The sequence below is a fragment of the Nanorana parkeri genome, unplaced genomic scaffold (genome assembly GCF_000935625.1).
Source record: "Nanorana parkeri isolate BGI_ZX_2015 unplaced genomic scaffold, ASM93562v1 scaffold72, whole genome shotgun sequence".
In the NCBI taxonomy this organism is placed as follows: Eukaryota; Metazoa; Chordata; class Amphibia; order Anura; family Dicroglossidae; genus Nanorana; species Nanorana parkeri.
Genome location: NW_017306340.1, coordinates 1611669 through 1631775, shown reverse-complemented (window position 1 = coordinate 1631775; position 20107 = coordinate 1611669). Strand labels below are relative to the sequence as shown.

Sequence of the window (20107 nt, the reverse complement as noted above, 5' to 3'; positions counted from 1 at the left end):
TTTTTTAATTTTAAAAAAAATCTTTATTTTTTTAAATTTAATATGTTATTACATTTTTAAATATATTTTTTCAACTTTTTAAAAAACTCTTTTCACTTATTTGCTATTCTGCTTGGTACCACGGAGGTACCGTGCAGAATAGCCGAGCCGAATGCCGCTCGGCAGCATTCGGCTATTCATTTACTGCCGTTCAGCAGCAAGTGAGCTGCCGCAGCTCCGGCTAGGCGGATCCAGATGTTAGATCAGCTGAGTCGAAGTCCATCTGCACTTCGGCTCAGCCGAATATGCAGAGCATGTTCGGCTAACTGAAGTACAGCCGAAGGCAGCCGATGTACGGCTGATCACAGCCAATGTACGGATGAGAGTCCTGGGTGCCAAAGTTGCCAAACTACACTGTACTATTGCCTGGCAATGCTATAATATATACATAGTAGATAAATAAAATGTTCTGCCACTCGCTACCAATGTTTTTTTTCTTTTCATGTGCCATATATCTTTATATTGGCAGGTGGCAGTTTATTTGCTGGAATAGATTTTGCAGAAAAAAAGTTAGATACTAGGGGGTTCTGAAAAAAGAAAATGCTAGTCTCCAGGAGGATGGGGACAAAAACCACTAGATACCAAGAGGTTCTAAAACCCACTTCAAAGTGAGATTCTGCCTTTTGGAGCTGATTGTTACAGTTGTATATAGGCTTAGTGTGTCCTGATGCTTAAGGAGACAGCTGTGAGCTGCGCCATGGGAGTCTGGTAGCTGAAAAAAGATTCTTCATATTCCAGACACACTGTCATACATACACAATTTGGCTACGTGGTAAGCTAGGAACTGTAATTCAGTAGTAGCCATAGAGCAACAAATTGCAGAAACCTTCTTTTAAAGAACTAATCTGTGTGGTGCTTGTGGTATACACTAAATACAGTTCCCTGTCATTGTCTTGCTTTGGCTCTCTAATCGGAATGTGCATAAGCGGTGCGTAGGCTGTAGCAACTAAGGGCATGACTTGCTGCTTCAGTATTGCACATCAGAGGAAGGGCAAGCTAGAGGGATATATCTGCTGATGCCAGGGAAAGGGTGTTTGCAAAGTTTTCATGTAAAATGCAGAAGAAAAAAAATCTATACTGTTTATTTATATTAGATTAGTCAGTTAGGTACAAAAGAAGAATTTTTTTTTTATGGAGTAGAGAATGGTAAAAAAAAAAACTCTGTCAGATTTTTGTTGCTGTCAGTGTCCCTGGTGGTTAGATTCACCTTCTCTATTTGACCTGGTGACCATTGTCACTGGGACAGAGAGTGTTTTGAAAGCAACAATTTCATTGTTGTCACTAGAAAAGGATGTGAGAAGAATTGTTCCACTGGTGACACTTGATCTGATGCCAACCGTTTTCGAGGATATTTTCCCACACTTGCTGTTGTGTCTCTTGGACAGGAAATGAAGGGAAATCTCCCCAACAGGACACAGACTGTAAAAAAAAATAATTTTATTTTGGTCAACTTGATTTTAGGCTGAGTTTAAATTATTCTCTATTATATATAATTAAAAGATGTTGTCTTTCAATACCATTTACATTTTCTCCTCCTATCTAAATCAGTTCTCCTACAAGTTCCCAGACAAATTATACCTTTAATACAATTCATTATCTCATTCATTATTTTTATATACATATTATTCAAATGCTTTAAAATGGTTGTTTAAAAGTAACTATATATTTACTTTGTTAAAAAAAAGTGATAATTTTTTTTTTAAACCTACAGCTTCTGTATAATTCTGTTTTTGATACATTTATTCCATCTTAACACTATTTCTTCGTTTCCTAAACATGGACACTTTACACAGGCAGCAAATACAGGCACCTCTAAAAATCGAAATATCATTTGCATGCATAGATAAAAATAATTTACAGGACTTACTGCAGGATAATTTATAGAAACGATGGTACAACAATGAGACAGTTACCATAGAAACACCCCGTTTAGAGCAGCGGGGGATAAAATCAAGGTACAAATGCTAATAGAGATACATAATTGCTTGATCAAGATCCAACTGCAAGTGATCACATAGAGATAGAGCAGAACTACAAAACTGCATAAATCAGGGAATAATTAGCATAGCATAACAGTTATAGGAGGTTACAGTAACAAACACATTATATGTTATACATTAAAAACAAAGGCTTTTTTAGGTCTGTGACCCTGCCATTTAGTGAAAAAGGAAACTAAGCAATTGATTGTGAGAATAGAAGTGCAACAGTTTAATTTTTACAGTAGTGATTGTTTGTTACATGCTGAGATATATCCTCCCAAGCTCTATAGGGGATGTCTTAATCAATTACTATTCCAGGTGAAGATCTTACATTTATACTGGAGAGAGCCCTTGGGAAATAAAAGGCCTGTTGTGGTTGCCAGTAGTGTGGAATCCTTTCCAAGGGACTCAAAGAGGTTCTCCAGTTAAAATAAAAAGCTAATGGGAAAGCCAGTTGAATGTCTACAAGCAAAGGGAAAGTTCCCTCATCCGATTGCCTTGACCCATTTTGGTGGTCTTAAAGCTCTTCTAAGGATGGCATTGACAATTTTCTGTGAGCTTAGATAGCTTTGCAATGCGCTGCATTTGGGACATAAAGTAAAACTCCAGCCAAACCTTAAAGTCACCATCACAGAAAACCAGGGCAATTTCCGCATTGACAGCTGTCATCAAACAGAGGAGAGAAAATCCTCCAATAGGGACATCTGAAGTGTCGGACAATACAGTCTGCATGGCTACGGGTCAGAGCAAGCCCTGTGCAATAAAGATACAGGCCTGTTAATCTGACTGCTGTGCACATTATGGTCTTTGCTGGCTTTTTATTTCACACTAGCTTGGCATCCGTTTTCAGTGGAAGATTCAATTTCTCAATACTTGCCTTCTGTACAGAAGACTGTGTTGACAGATGGTTATAATATCCTCACTGTGCAAAGTGTTGCCCAGAGAGTTGACCACTTTGAGATTTCCCAGGACAGGGAAAAACTAATTCTAACTTAGCAACTGCAGTAGAACATTTAATATCTAAATAATATATTCATAATCATACTAGCAAATTTAAAAAAAAACTAAGCCATTGGGCATCCCTCTGGAAATGTTATATATTTAGGGATATTAGGCATCTGCAACATTGGAAGTTGAACTCCAGCTTTAAGTAAAAGTTTTGTAAGGAAAACAATTAGTTAAAAGAAATGTATTATTTGTGCCCCTTCAATGGACAATGTCTCTTTGATGCCATTATCAAGGGTGCTGCTGGTGCCTAAGGAATGAATTACAAAATCTTCTCCCTCTCAATCAGTTAAGAAATGCACCTTTCCTAAACTATGCACCATCCATGTCCAGATCCCCCAGGTTTGGCTCCTAGTTCACCTGCAAGGTCTGGGGCTCAAAGTCCACCACATCTTCACAGAACCTTCCTTGGCATAAAAGTGCACCCCAATATTTCAGAGTGGGGGGATATTTGTTAACCTGTGTGGATACTAGGACTGCTTGTGTCTCAGGTGCCTGGGTGCCCGCATCACCACACAGATGAGCAGACCTCCATCAAGCCCTCTCAGGTCTTCTGAATCAAGGTGTCATTGCTCCAGTTCTTGTGGCAGAACAGTTTCAGGGGATTTACTCCAACTTGTTCACCATCCCCAAACCCAAATGGTGTTATCTGCCAAATCTTGAAGGCAAAATTAAAGGCACTTAATATCTTCATTCCAGATCAGAAATTCTCGTATGTCCACCAGGTCTGTCATTACCTCCCTTCTTTTACCAAGGAAACGTTCTAGTTTTGGTGGACATGTATCAAGGTCACGGACATGTACTGTATGTCCCCATCTTTAGTAAATATTTGTGGAACATGGGATATCCAAAATCAATGGTATCAGCTCTTATTTTTATAAGCCCTGGGGCTTCATAAATGATATGGCTAGGGAGGTCTTTTTACAAACTTCATTCAAATTCTTAAAGTACATGTTTAAAAACTGTCATCTGCACTGGTGCAAAAGAAGCAGGCAATGCCGGGCAGCGAAAGAGTTACAACCTTACCTGAAACTTAATAGATGTACAAACACTTACTACAGATACATCTCTTTGCTATCACTTTCATCTTTTATGTCCATAAAAAACATTATGTTTTGCCCATGTTTCATCAAGCATTGTATAGTAGAAATATGTGTTATCCAGTTTATAATTTTACATTTGTACTTGTGAGGATAAAGCGCGGTTTCAAATCAGGAGATGACAAAGGATTGTATGCCACAGAGTTGTATATACATCATTAGTATCAAGCTTGAGAGTCATAATGATAGAGTAATACAATTGCATACATTACAAAGACAATGGTTTTTAAATAAAGAAAGAAATATTTTTTTTCCCCCATAGTCCTCAGTTATACAGTTCAATTATTCATAGTGTTGCAAGGCTTTTTTATTCAGTCTGAGACAAAAGATTTTGTATTTATTTTAATCTACAAACCCATTTACTATATGCCGTTTATTTAACTATTTTTTCTATATCTTTTCATAAAGCATAGTGAATAATCAAATTGTCTGCCTGTCTGTAATAAAAAGTGTTTATGCACAGTGTTTCTGGGTTATTATTAAATAAAAAATAACTTACCACAACTTTAAACTGTCAGTAACCCATTATGCCATTTTGGCAGATACCTCACTTAATAAATTATATGCATAACAGCAAAAGTATAAATAGGGTGCACTGCATAAACATTCGTTTTTTACTGGAGAAGGATTTGGTGCACACGATCAAAGATTAAAATGGATGCTTTGTGTCACCAGTACTAACTGTGGGTTCTTATACAGGGTAGTGTCACAGAAGTGCACAGTCTTAGTCAGGGATCCAACAAAGAGGTCTCGTTTTTACAGTTAAGTGCACCTAGTAGCCTTCTGGTTTATACCTTTTGGCAATAGCCGAACAGCAGCAGAAATGAAGTGAAATCAAAGAAAAAGCAGTGCTTTTTAGTGTAGTAAACAATGTATACATTTTTTGATAAAAATAAGAGTAAAAAGCACTCATGAAGCTAGAAGTCAGGGAAGCGATAGGTAAAAATAGAAAATAGATACTTTTCCTTGTTGCATTCCTTACCGAAAGTCCCTTGTAATGGCAGAATGCTCGCAGTGACTGCAGATGGCGCCGCAAATATCAGCAAAAGGTAGAAATGTCACCAGCACATCAAAATCCTTTTAGGATAGCAGAATGCCAAGACTAATGAAGGGACCCTGCGTGGCCCCGAAAGCGCTTGTTTACATGACAAGCAACTTAAAATAGGCAAAAATAGCAAAGCACACAACGTCTCTCCTGATGGTACCCTCCTGTTTTGGCCATCTTTAGTCCAGTTGATTGTGACTAACTACTACCCTGTTTCCCCGAAAATAAGACCTACCCCGAAAATGAGACCTAGTACTATTTTTGGGAATTGCTAAAATATAAGACCTACCCCAAAAATAAGACCTAGTTGTGACCATTCCCAGGGCCGGTGGTGGCATAAGGGGGAACTTGAAGAGCCGCAGGAGAGACTCAGTGGTGCCAGCGCTAGAGGAAGCGAGGCGGCACCGCAGGGAGCAGAGCCGCATAAGCAGATGCCTCCTCTATAGCGCCGGCTCCTGTCACAGGCGGAGTGTTACCAAATGCACTGCGCCTGTGAGGAATCGATAGTCAAAGTGCGCTTCGCTCATTCTGGCCAGTGATTGGTTAGCAAATTGCTCTTGGAAAGGTACGGCACCCCTGATTGCCCTGATCACCATATTTTTGTACATGAATACATGTAGACTGTTGTACATGAAAAAGTGTGGATTGTTGTACATTAAAACAAAAAAAAAGGACCTACCCAGAAAATAAGACCTAGTGTGTTTTTTTGAGGCCAAAAAAATATAAGACACTGTCTTATTTTTGGGGAAACACGGTACTTGTTGTTATTCTCTATTAAATCTGTGGCAGAAGTCATAGCAGTAGAAAGAATCATTGCATGAACTCGCCTTCTGTGTGTGTTTCCAGCTTTGTGGTCAGCAGTTACCAACATCTTGATCAGCCACATGGGGCACTGTTAAGCAGTTGTCTGTGAATTGGTTGTTGATGCCTCATTCTGTAGATGTTTCTGGATCAGTTATTTTTCCCAGGGCTTTTACTGGTGCATTTCCTGGGTCTTGGTGCTCTTCTGTTCCACCTCCGTAGAGTTCTAACACCTTTTACCAGTTTCAGTTTGCACTTTATGTCTTCAGCTGTCCTCTCGGAGCATGGCCTAGCACATCCGTACTCATGCACTTTTTAGGTTAATATGCTCCCCACTTAAGTTGCCTGTCATAATGAATTAGCTCATGGATTCACCTTGCTACATCCAGATGCACGTTTATACTTTGCTCTGTTTTTGACACTACACTTTCCGACTCGGTTTCTGTCTCGCCCTTTGTCCTATCTCCTCATTGCTAGATATAAGACTTACTTGACGCTTAATTATTGACCCTGAATTTGTCTAATAACTCTGACTCCCCTTTGACCTGTCTAGCTTTCATTATAATGACTGAGGCCATCTCATGGACAACATTCCATGACTGTCATGTAATTCTAATTCCACCATAGGGGATCTGGTGAATATTGGGAACTTCCAGGGTCCTCCTTTCTATCTTGTTGGCAGCTCTAAGTTTCTTCTTTACCATTCTGCACGGATTCTATTCTTAAGCCTAGAACTTTTTAATAAAAGTAATCTTAAAAACTAGAAATCCTAACTAAGAATACATAGAGGTTCATTTAAATGCCATGGTATGGCTTTACCGTGGGCTTACCACTGCTTTAAAAAAGCAACTATTGCACATTTACAACAGCATTGTGCTTTATAAATGTGCATTATGCCCTGCTGACTTCGAGAACATCTTTAATGGCAATGTGAGGGGTTTCACATTGATATCATGTGGATCATGAAGCACGTTGTGATTATAGTGACATTTTACACGCTGTTGACTTAGTAGTAACTCACAAAGGGTTATTGCTATGCACAAATGTATTACTGATTACAATTTAAAGGGTCATTCCACCAGAACTGTTATTTTGGTTATGGGCAGATCTTAATGGGTTGAACTATCCACTGGCTTTTTTATCTCCAATGCGTGCCTGAGGAAATATTTCCTCCCTGGTATATCAAACTCGAGCAATCCCTCTGTAGAGTCCCACTTATCTTTCTATGAGTAATGGTAATGACAGTTATTTGCAGAGATCCCAATGCCAGATTTCTGAAAAAAGGAAAGGTGATTTCATCTCATGAACAGCTGACGTCAACTAAAATATATGGTGGATAAACTTTAGTTATTGCAAAACTTTGATATTTTTCTTAATCAGAATTTTGAAATGTATCCGTTCTATTTTTGCTTTGATTAGTTTGAAAAGTGTCCATAGATTCTTTACTGCTGAAGATATAAAAGCAATCGACCTTGAATTAAAAGATAGGGTAGCAAAACAGCAGCATGCTTTTTATATGAGTATTTTATGTATAATGTAAACAAAAAAATAAAACAAGCATTTCATTTTTAATTTTACACTGCTAATATACAGATATACACAAGATAGGGATCTTATTAGTTTGTCTATTTTTATTTCCAGGACTATCTCTCCATTATTGCGAAACCATCTGCTTGGCCATGTATCTTTCTTGAAAGAACGTGGGATTTTGAAAGGCGGTGTTCCAGCAGGTTTTGCCAGCGCATTGATACTGAATGATGAAATGAAAACTCAGCAGGTAGGAGATGCCTGTTTTGATAATCAATGTGCCTAGTTATTTTAACAAGTTGGGTATTTTAAAGATTTTTCTGTAGAGCGGAATGTTCCAGGTTTAACCATTTTGGCGTCAGCAAAGGCTTGGAATATGTTTTTTTGTCATTTCAAAGAACAGGTTAACAAATGAAACTGCTTTGTAAATAAGAAGCAACATTCTGTTTTCTCTGTTACTTTGAGCAGTTTGTTGACTTCATTTTTTTTCTTTTTCAGAATGTCATGTTCTATTTAACAGTTTTTATCATTGTTGTTTAAGGCAAACTGATCTTCAGGAAATACCTACCCTCTGCTGATCTGTAGGCACTCTTTGGTACTTTGACATACCTTTAGGATCCTGCCCCCATAACCACACCGTAATGTAGCCCTGAGAAAAATCCAGTACCTATGGATGAAAAACAGGCATGTATTTTCATCCTGGTCTTCCGCAGGGTAATGCTCATTGTCTGTGTGGGCTGTTGGCAGGCCTGGATAGTCATTTAGGAAAGTCATATGCAGATCCTAACTTTGAGATCTAGCATAACATGTCAAAAAGCAGTATAGGTATCAACTTGATATTCAGTGGTGATGTGGTCTCTCAGTAAAAAATAATTCTAAGATTCGTAGCTTCATGGTTTACTGTGCCCCTCACAGTAAATTATCAGCACATCCACAGATTTCCATATTTTAAATTGTCAAAGTCGGTGCCACTGCTGTGGGTAGCTCAAGTCATTAAAATGGATGCAATGGCAAAACTTTATTTTTAGTTTTTGTTTTTATTGCTGTCTTGTGTTCCCCTTGAGAAGACTTTCCCCTCCATTTGGTCCTGGTGACTATTATCAAAAGACAGTAAAGACTCTATTTAACAGGAAATAACAGTGGTGTTGAGTCTGTAAAATGTATTTATTTTTTTACTTTTTTAAACCTATGTTTCATATCTGAAAATGCCGATCAGTACTAAGTGATCCATCCTGTCATAGCCGATACTGCACTGCTTTGATTCTGTACTTTGAAAAATATAGGAATTGGACTTGTTTTTTATGTTTGGATGCAACTTAAAAATGGAAGTCATTACATCCCTTACATCAAAATGGATTACTACATATTTACAAAGACATCATAATTCAATGAAGAACCCCTAAAGGGACATTGGCCATTGGGGATGGACAGGTGTCATTGACACTCCTAATTTTGTGCACTGTTATCTTGGATGTATGTTCTAGTGGATGCATAAGTGAACTTTATACTCATTAGAAGTATCGCTTTACATGACAGTAGTTCTGAGGAATGTGACCACTGACTCTTAAAAAGAGCAGTAAAGGCAACCAGGATTAGCATGCTTTGCTTCCCTTAGTGAAGGGACAGATGTTTGAGATTAAGATGGTGTAATTCTGGCCTTACATGTGATGCAGCAGTATGGAACATTAAAAAAAATATATATTTCTTAGTCTGATACAAGAAAAAGAGGGTTAACCAGTCGCATTTTATTTTTTTCATTAATAAAGTATAATGAAAACTGGTTCCATGTTCAATATGTTTGTGTGTCTGTAGTAGTTCCCAAAACAAGGAGGGGTATTTGCTGTAGTATTTTGAATGAAGCATCGAAATTTCAAGCAAATGAAATCTGTGATTTTTGTCTATTTTTATATCACTCTTAACTTAAATTATTCCTTGGATCACGACGTGTGTACCTGTGATGTAAAGTCATCACTCACATCAATTAATGTGGTAAGTTTCCATGGGTATACAGTAGTAATAAACATGGAGTTGCCCCTGACTCAACACTTCAGGGATCGTTGTTAGAGCAGCTTAAGTCCCACCCAGTCTATTGGGCTTAGTGGACCATCTCAGCCTGTGGTAGCTCCATGTGCATGCATGTCACAGATAGATGAATAGTCAAAGACATCCTTCTATAAGACGTATGCTTCTAATATAGCTGAACAACATGATAAATGTAAGCAGCAATTTCCATTTATTCTTTTTTTTTTTATAAGCAGTATTATTTAAGTATTACACTTATAATTTGTTCTGTTTGTTTAATCAATTCCCTGGTCTTCACATTGTGAGGAATTCATTAAAACATGTTGTAACATGAATACAGACTGCCATTAGTTGTGGGGTAGGGGAAAATATTTAGAATGTTGATAAGAATTCCGTAAAAATTATAATGGAGACTGGGATCCATACATGAATATATTTATAGAGATATCTTTCCATTGTGTTATTTCATGGTTTCACTTTCATTTGTATTTCTTAGAGTGACATTGTCGTCTAATAGCTTATTAAAGTGTTCTTCACTTTGTAAGAGACTAGCCTTGGAGTCTTTTCCTAACTAGGAGAGTGGCCTTGGAATATGCCCTTTGGAACGAAGCAAATTAACCTTGTATTGGTGTCTTTTGTAAGCTACCGGGTAGCGGGGGAATGTGTCTACAAGTAAGCAAGCTTAATTCACTCCATTATAGCAGATGCTTGTCTTAGTAGCATTGTGTAGTGTAAGGCAGTTAGTTTAATTACTATGAGTATGAAATTCCCATTAAACCTGGAATGAAGCACATGCGCTTTGTGTAAAGTGGCTATTTGTTCTTGCATAAAAATTCAAACCATTTGTAGTTGTATGCTTTAACTGCTATGACCCTCTTCGATGCTGAATATAAAAGGGGATGTAATCTATATCTTTGGAATTTCATAGATGTGTTTAAAAGGGGTAATTATTTCAGTTCACACGGATACCTGTTGAAAACAGTCAGGTTGCATTCATCTTGGTGATGTTTCAAGGACTGTATATCAGTGATACCTATCTGATATCCATGAGGCAATCTCCTCTCCTCCAACAAAAAGTTGAATAAATATTTTTTAAATGTAAATAAATATTAAATGAAAAAAATAAATAAAGATTTTCAAAAAAAGAATAAAAAAATAAACAATTGGGTGGAGCTAGCAGTGACAGCTCCGCCCAACTGCTTCCTATTGGCCAATGAATAACAACTTGGTGGAGTCGGCTCTGCCCAGTTGTCCTTGTTTAATGACAGATCAGCGTCCCCAGGTCATTTGGGGACACTGATCTGTCATTACAACTGGGCGGAGCCAGCCGTGAGATCACGGCTGGCTCTGCCCAGCTGTAATTTGTGGGGCTTACAGCTAGCCCTTCTGCAGGCCGTTCGCCCAGCTTCGGGTGTCACTTCGGTTCAGTCAAGCCGAAGAATATGCCTTCGACTCGGCTGAGGCACTCGGCCGCCTTCGGCTGCTGTACGGGCTAGAATGAATAGCCAGTACAGCAGCCCTTCGGTTCGAATGAACCGAATTGTTTCAATGGCCGAAGGGAGCCGAAGAATCAGCCGAAGTTACAGCTGGATCCTTCAGCTCCTTTGTGAATAGCCCCCCATAGTCTTTTAATGGCGGCTGTCATTTTTAAGGAGCATACGGAGCACCTGGGATTTGTGCATCCCTGTTCTAATGTATGATTTTTTTAAATAAATATATATAAGTGATGCACCAATACCACTTTTTTTTTTACAAGTACTGATACTTGTCCAAGTACTCACACAAACAAGTACTGATAAATCTTGGTTTATTGTCATGTGACAGTTTTTCTAAAACACTACAGACTAATTATTTCAGGACAGTGGTGGAGCGCCAAAGCCAGGTCCCCCTAGCTGCAACCTCTGCGACCCTGGTAAAATGCCAAGTATCCACACTGGTATCTGAATATCCCTACTATGAATAATTAAAGGCACTTTTGGACTCTTTCACGTTTTGGTTTGGTGCCCCCTATTTCTAAACATTGAGTTGTAATTACTTAAGTCCAGGGTGGGAGGGGGGTCCTTGAAACCCGGGTCTTGCAGAAAGTGGGTTGAATGACACTGGGCATAATGTAACCCAGTAGAGAAGTGGTGCTGGATCGGTGAGTCAGTGTTAGAGATATGGTGAGTTCTGTATCCAGTGCTTCTTTATTATTTTCACTGATGCTGGCCATTGATTCATTACCCAAGCTCAACTTGGGATAAAAGTGATGCGCTGTGCCCATGTGGCGACAGGGTCACCTTTAGGGAGAGAGAAAGCTCCTTCTACTGCAAAATCTATACATCTTTTAGTACAATAGCAAAAATATGCAAAAACAGGTTTGTTCAAATGTGAAAGTCATCTAAAAATTTATTTTAGGCCCACTTGTAGTTCAACTGATAACTACGTAGATAAATTAATGTTGAATAAAAATTCATTTAACAAATTTTCCCAGCCCCGTTTTTGGTTTGCCACTAGTAATGGCACTGCAAGTGCATTGCGCATTTTTGACGCGTTCTGTGAACTCGTGCCTAAGCATGCATTTTTTTTCTGCATTTGGCACACGTTCACATAACACCTAGATTTCGAACGGGGACTAAGGGGCTAACAGCCCATCTCCAGCTAACACATGTTCAGCGATTACAGCAACAGTTGTTTTCTTTTAGGAAAAAGTTTTCAAACCATATGAACAAGTGTATGAGATGTATATACTAATTAATATCAGTACAAATATTAACCAAATACATTTACTAGATTACAATACTTTTTGCTACACTGGACCGATTAAATGTAACGCTGAATGGATTAGATTACAATAAAACTTTCAGTTCTCCACTTTCTATACTGAGACACAGCAATTTCGTTTTTGTAAACTAGAGAATCTCCCTTCAGACACTGAAAGTTCATTAGAGCGTGGCACTTATCCTCCATAGTGGATTTTCAACTCAAGCTAATAAGCTCCTTTAGAAGAATGGTTTTAATGGATCTATGAAATTACAGCTCTTTTGTTTTCCTTTTGTCTGGGTTTTTAACAGTTTTATCAAAAGCAAGAGTTGCCCATTGAACTTGGAAAAAAAAATTGCAGCAACTGTACATTTAAAAGGATTTTCCACCTTGAACTTTTATAAGCACGTGGTTCTTAACAAATAGAGAAGCATTGGCAATTGATGCTAATTAACGTTCTGTACCCCTCCTTCACCCCCCCTAAGTATGCATATGGTGTTTCTGATTGCCTGGGTCACTACTAAGGTTGTTTGGAAATTCCTCTTTGTGACTGATGCTTCACAAAGACACCAGGCTGTGTCTATTCATTTCTGCCTTATCGAAGATGAATTAAAGTGACACTAAACTCAGGAGTTAAATCTTAAAAATAGATTCAAGTACCTTAACTATTAACAAAAGTTTGGCTTATTTGTAAATGACTCGGCTGTAGATTCTCAAATCATCTCTGAATTGGTGCTGACACTGTTCTTCCTTCTGGAGGGTGGCTACTTTTGTTCCCCATGATCCCTGTGTGTGTTGTAAAGTAACCACCATTCCAAGCTCGCTCGCGTTATGGACTACAATCTGATGTATAATTTACGAATTTGTATTGAGATTGTAGTCCATCACGGGAGTGAGGTGGGAGCGGTGGTTACTATACAGAAGAGTAAAAATCTCAGCAATATATTATACAGCAATGCAGAATGGCACCGGCTATAGAAGACTACTGCAAATGTAGTTGTGGAATGTTCAGTATCTGCACTAATACTGGTATCGGTGCATCAGTATTATAAAGTGTCTTTATGGCCATCCTCTCTGACCCAGAAGGCAAGAATGAAAAGGGGAAGCTCAAAATATAGAGGGAAGGTGTATAGAATTTCTGCTGCCTTTTATCTCTAGAGCTGCTTATTATTCTGACTTTTTGGTTTTCACTGATGTTAGCTATGTACAGCACCTCCCACCAGCTATAATCGGCCTACATTTCATAGAGAGTTTGAACAAAAAATGCATGAAAGCGCACAACTGTAATATGGTCAGGTTTCTCACTTGTTAACTATATAGAAAATGGTGTGCAAAAGCTCTTCAACAACCGGGAGAGGAGCCCCGTGTAACGTGTTTGGCAAAATTATACATAGAAGAGCGCTACCACCTAAAAAATTGTTTAGATGCTAAGCATCCTGTAATGACTAACTGTTTAATTAAATTGGTTGATGAATAACTCACGGTTGTGATGTCATGGATGGACATGCACTCCCTGCAGTCCCGTGCAGTCAGCGAAGTATTTCTGGATGGAAAATTCTAGACGGTCAGATCTTAGACCATTTAGATCCTGACCGTCTAGATCTTTCCATCCAGAAATACCGTGAGTTATTCATCAACCAATTTAATTAAACAGTTAGTCATTACAGGATGCTTAGCATCTAAACAATTTTTTAGGTGGTAGCGCTCTTCTATGACTACATTTCATAGAGAAGTACTGAGATCCTGTAATTACACCACTGGGTCTAAAAAAAAGAGTATGTAACGAAAAGGCTTTATTTAAAAAGTCATTAGCTTGTTGATGAAGGGGGAAAGAAGGAACCAGGCAAGGCAAAATATAAGCAGATTCAACTACAGCTTTAAGTTATTATATTTTTTGTTTCTCATGGTAGGATCCAACTCAGACTTCAAGAAATGAAAACGTTTTGGCCTCCATTTCCACTTCAGAATCTCAAAGCTCCTCTCTTTCAACGGGTGAAGGACCAGTCAAACCTACCCATAATAAAAACCATAAACTAAAACCTCAAGGTAAGTCTAGATTTTGATCAGAAATATTTGGACATATAAAGTCTATAACAATAATGAGTTGGGGGTCACAATCTATGATTTCAAATTTAAATAACTGCAACAGGACATCTAGAATTGTATTTGTAGCTTTTTGTTTTTGTTTTTTTATGTGTATGCCAATAATGATATACTGTACATATTTAGAATTGCAAAGCTTTGAGGCTTAAGTTTTTGATTTCATTCTAAACTTTGCTTCAGCAACAGTGTTACTTGATGTGCTGCAGCTATGGATGTAAAGCTCAAATGTGAGCAATAAAATACTCTTTGTATGAGCATCTCACTGACTCCATGAGCATTGTGTAGAACCACAGATGGATTTAGTTCACCTTGCAATTTAAAAAAATATGAGTACCATTGCTTCTTACCGGATCAGGTAGCTATATAAATCAGCGTCCCTCTACCGAAGGGGTATGGAAAACCCCTTTAAAGCTGAATTCCAGGTAGATATTAATGACACAAATTAATGCAGTTCTGTAGTAATTAATACATCCATAAATGTATTTTTTTACAAATATTTAACTAGGATTTTCAAGCATTAACAATGTAAATGAAAATAAAGAAAAATGACATATACAATGCAAAGTAGAGCATAGATTATCACCAGAAACACATAATATGAATTTAGAAATTGGTTTACCAGTAGGATAGACGAAAGTTTAAAGTGATCCACATTAGCTAAATTTAAATAGAAAAAAGGGTTAAATTAGATACCATGTCCATACACCATGGATACTGAGTAGTGTACTCTGACAAGGAAATAGCAGTGAGCTGGAACACAGATGACTGTGTTATCACACCATTCCAAATAAAGTTGGGCTACAATTCATTGATATTATCTAATGTCAATTAATGCAAGAAGAATCCAAAGGAAAAAAGAGAAACAATTAGAAGAGGCAGAGAAAAAGCAATTCAAAGATTGAAAGAAAAAAAGGGCGGAAGCAGGGAGGGGAAGAAGGAGAGGAAAACCTACACAGCTAGAGACACATAGGTTAAAGCTTCAATAATGTGTGATCAGAACCAGAGCGTCTAAGATATTCCACCCAGGGGGACCATACCTTGTGAGTATCGTTGACAGCGGCGGTGAGCTTCTAATTAATCATGGTGCCTGTGACCCTTTGCCTAACCTCTCCTCCAAAACTCAGAGTAGCTTCCCTCCATGATCTGGCTATAGTCTGCCTCGTAGCTAAGAAAATGTGGTGAGTCAACACCTTCACATCTTGTCAGAATATTCACATTCAATATAGCCTCACAGGGTTTTGTGCCAAGGAACAATGGAGGACAGAGCTAATGAGTTTATATACTCTAATCCACAAATTTGGACCTTCGGCAACCTCACCAAATATGAACAATGGTACCACGAGATGCACAACCCCTAGAACAATCGGGTGACACCGCGGGGGTAAATTTGGAGATATTCTCTGGCATCAGTACCACTGCATCAACACTTTTATGTGAGTTTTTCAGGGCTATTATATTCTGTGAACTGTTAGCCATAAATGTATTTTAAATCAAAGCGGTGTATGTACTTTACATTTTGAAATCAGGTTTTGTAGTTCCTGTACAGCAGAGCACAATAAGTCAATTGTGTGTTGCAGTGCAATAAGCATGCTGATCGGAGAAGAGTAGAGTGATATAAAGTTGACCATCAGTTTTTACTGACAGTCACAGGGCATGGGTGGGAAGGAGACCTCTTGGTAAAAGTGAAACTACAGCCAAGAATGATCTGGTTCCCCCCCCCCATCAGGCAGGGTTGTGCTGAATGGCAGAGCTGCGTAAATCTGAGAATTGAATGGACAGGAATAAATATATTTTTGGAAGGTAAAACAGCTCTCACATACAGTATATATTTCATCAGTTTATTTAGGCATTTGGTGTTCAGCCTACAGTATCTAGGTAGAAATGCAAGCAAACTTTTAAAATCACTCAAAGATCTTTAGAGGTCTAGCTCTCCATCTTCGGTACCAAAAAACAATTAATTATACAGCTTGAAATCTGAACTGATTTTATACTTATATAGAGAAGGGAAGGGGTGTTACCCCTGCCAGGTAATTTTTTGTTTCTGTCTGTTTACCATTGGGGTTATTTCCCCTTACTTCCTGTCCTATAGAAATACCACAGGAAGTTAAAGGAAACCTCCCAAAGTGAGGGGAATTCCACTTTTTAGAAAGAGGTCCTGAAGCAGGTGTAGCCATTAAAAGATTTCCTTGCTTCTGAGGACAGCTCTAACATTTTCGATGTCCCAGGACAAAATGACCAGTGAATCTTTCCATTCACAGACAGAAATACACAGACAGAAATACAGAGGGTCTAAACCACCTCTACTCTTTCCTAAACTTAAATATAAAAGGTTTTACCTACATACACTTTAAAATATTACTTGTATAATTTTAAATATAGTCTTTTATAACCGCACTTTATCTCACATCTCCTTCTATTGTTACCAATAGTGTCTTTCTTTCAAAGCTGTTTTTGTAGGTCTCAAAGAAGTGCTAGTGCTGCTTTGTGATGAGAGTAATATATGAAGCTATTACTGTTGGTGAACCTATGGGAGGTGTATCTGTTAGGTGTGCCTGTAGATTGGAAGGCAATTAGCATCTCATATGCTTTCCTTTTTATTTATTGTGCAAGGGAACTGCAGGTGTTTTCTATAATATAATAGAACAAAATGATTTTGCTGCATGCATGTTTTATTTTCAGCTTGCCAAAATAAAAGCAGTGATGAACACAACATGATCTGTTTTAATTATGTCAAGGCAGAATATAGACAAAGCAATTACATTGGCCATATACACCAAGAATCCATTTTAATAATCAAAGTTTAGTCTGGGATAATGACTGAATGATATACACTCGCTGGGTTATCTTCCTCAGTATCCATCTCATCAAAATCTAAAGAGCCTGGCAATTAGGATGAAAAACCCTTTATATGATTAAGCTGGGCACATTGATTTAGGTCTTTTGAGTGCATGCTTGTTTTATTCGCAGTGGAAAAAGCAACTTTGATTCCAGCTAATTAAGTTTGTTGCCATTTTTTTTGTAGATGTCCTGCTATTCAGAGAGACACTGTTGGTATTTATATACATTTTTTTTCTTCTCTCTTTTTTTTTATTTCATCTAGTTAAAGCATAAATAATTTAAGAAGCCTGCTTGGCTCAATCATTGCAGCTGAAGCAGGCCGAAAAAGAAACCTATTTGATAAAAAGTTCACAGTAGGCTTTTTCTTTTGAGAACCAGAAAGTCGAAGCCAAGATCAATAAGCTTGAGATAACAACAGTATAAGGAAAAAAATATACTTAAAGAACGGGGTTTAACTGGAACTAAGCCAGCTTGGTCATCACGCCTTTGAAATGTTTCATTATTTTCTGTCTCAATGTACAGACGACAGAAGCTCGTGTGAAGATGAGAGCAGACATGGAAAGTTTCTAGAGAAGAAACGTGTGGCAGGTAAAAGCCATCTCTGGATAAAAGCAACGAGCACAACACCCCCGGGGGATGTATAAAACAAATGAGCAGCTATTTACAAAAACGCAGTCTATGCAGAGTAAACAGAGGTGTTTACACAGTAACGAGTAGGGAGTGAAGGCAACAGGCGAGATCCATTGTCGTGGTAGGACTATCACCTGACCTTTGCTTATTTAGATTGTGCTTTTCTTAATAGGCATAGCTCAGCAATTACAGCGTAACACGCAGATGCTTCTAATTTACTGCTACTCTTTTGTAAATGGATGGTAAATTCGGTAGAAACTAGTAAAATATGCTAGAAGGAAAGTCTTACTTCAAAATGACTTTGTTTACGAAGGATGGATCCGTATTTTATGTAAGACCATTTGTGATGGATTATTTATGAGAAGTGTAGTGTGTTCCGTTTATCAAAGAGCAGATGTTCAAATGACTGTGTTTCTTTCTGAAACTATTGAGCATTATGAACACCACTGATCAGCGGTGATCCTGTACAAAAGGTAGTCAAGATGAGTATTTCATCAATGTTAATGGATTACAAAAGAAGGTTTAAGATTTTTCTGCATGAGGTTTTCTTTCACAGCAAGAAATTATTTTCTACTCTGACTTAAAGGATAACTAGATATGAAAATCTAAGGTCGTCCATATATTATTACAGAGCGTCAGAGTTTACTAACAAGCAGTAATGAGTTCCTGTTTGAGGTCTTCAGTGTTGGTTCTGGAATGTTTCATGCTTGCTTAAAAGTCTGTGTATGCTACCTTTACCTTTAGTAAATAAAAAGTATAGATACAAATTGTCCACGTTGAGGTTTGAGCAATGATATGGTTAGTGGTGCTTTTGCAGCTCTATTCCTGTAGACCAAGGGTGCTTAACTAAGAGTATGGGAACCACATAATAGGGCTATGGCACTGGACCGCTGAATAATTACAATAAAGTTATTAGATTAACTATCATTGTTATATTGATTGATGTGGCAAGGCTATTAACCAGATCACTCAACATGTATGTCATCCCATTTGACAGTATCACCAGTTGATATGTTGGCGTGGTCAAGTTAACATTGTTAGCAACTGTACCTCAATTATATTTGTTGATCACACAAATATAGCAAAAATCTTTCTACTTGTAGGTAGACTTAGTTGTGATTTGCTGTTTTCACACGGGGGTTAAGTAGAGGTTCTTAACCTGTATCCCTGAGATGCATTAGATGCTCTCTATGGGTATTACAATTTATGTGGGCTTCAACATTGTGTGTTTTTGACACAATCTTTCGTCACTTCTTGGGAAGAACCTATTAAATGCATACATTAGTGTGGCAGATGGAAGCTTTAACAAAAGCCTTTAAACTTACCTGTATGCACTGGTTTTCTCCTCCAGATGGATGTGGGGTGTACTGTGCATGACTTAAAGTCAAGTCTGAGTGGTTACAGAAGCCATTTTCTTCTGTGCAGAGGCTTTTAGTCTCCAGATTACCCATGACATGCTGTAAAATTTGAAAAGGTGGGCAAGGCCAAAAGCACACAAGAATATAAAGTAACATTAAACGAGGGAAAGCAAAGCGAGTACATATAAATAAGAAAACTGAATACTCTACAAACATATAGAAAGTGGTGAAATGTGAACTTTAAAGAGACCCTGTCGCTATATTAAAATTGCCCTGGAAACCTATACCTGTAAAAAAATATATATAGTACTTACCTTTCCAGCTGCCCGTGCCTGTGAACACTGAAATAATCCCCTGATGTCTGCAGAAAAAAAAACACTTCTAGGAGTGTTTTATCTCCAGGGTCCTCCGCAGCTTTCACTGATTCCTCCAGGAGACCCTAGTGACGTGAAGGTTGAAGGGAAGAATGGAGGACCTAGAAGTTCAAAAACTTTGGACTTTTGAGGGACGATATCTCAAGAAATCTCAAGCCTTACTGCTTCTGACCTGTCCTTTTCATTGTTTGGATTTTATTTATTTTTAATCACGGAGGCTCAGCATCAAATGTGGTTATTAGCTTGGGCCATCCGCATGCAAATGCATCCTGTCTAGGAATGCCCACTCCGACAGACACGGTACCAGCAAAGCATCTAGATATGTACAAAACTCTTCCCAAAAGCCAGCCCACTCCAGGTATCGGGGCTGAAGGCATCACTGCGTCTAAAAAAAGGGATTTATTGAAAACCGGTGTTATTTAAAAATGTAATTAGCCTGTTGATGAGACGAGGAACCAGGGAAGGCAAAATATAAGATAACTAAAAATAACTAACAAACTGTATAGAATTAAGAGCTATCTCCTTCCTCTCACAATTGAGGAAA

At 38.1% G+C, this 20107-nt stretch overlaps 1 protein-coding gene across 1 annotated transcript in view; it reads left to right on the top strand.

The window, feature by feature from the left end:
• The window catches only part of LOC108804757 (centrosomal protein kizuna-like), a 32329-nt gene that overhangs the window by 5514 nt on the left and 6708 nt on the right, over nucleotides 1-20107 (top strand). The window contains exons 3-5 of the mRNA XM_018576629.1: nucleotides 7611-7746; nucleotides 14171-14306; nucleotides 17724-17789. Coding sequence (XP_018432131.1) covers nucleotides 7611-7746; nucleotides 14171-14306; nucleotides 17724-17789 — 338 coding nt within the window. The remainder of the gene's footprint in view (nucleotides 1-7610; nucleotides 7747-14170; nucleotides 14307-17723; nucleotides 17790-20107) is intronic.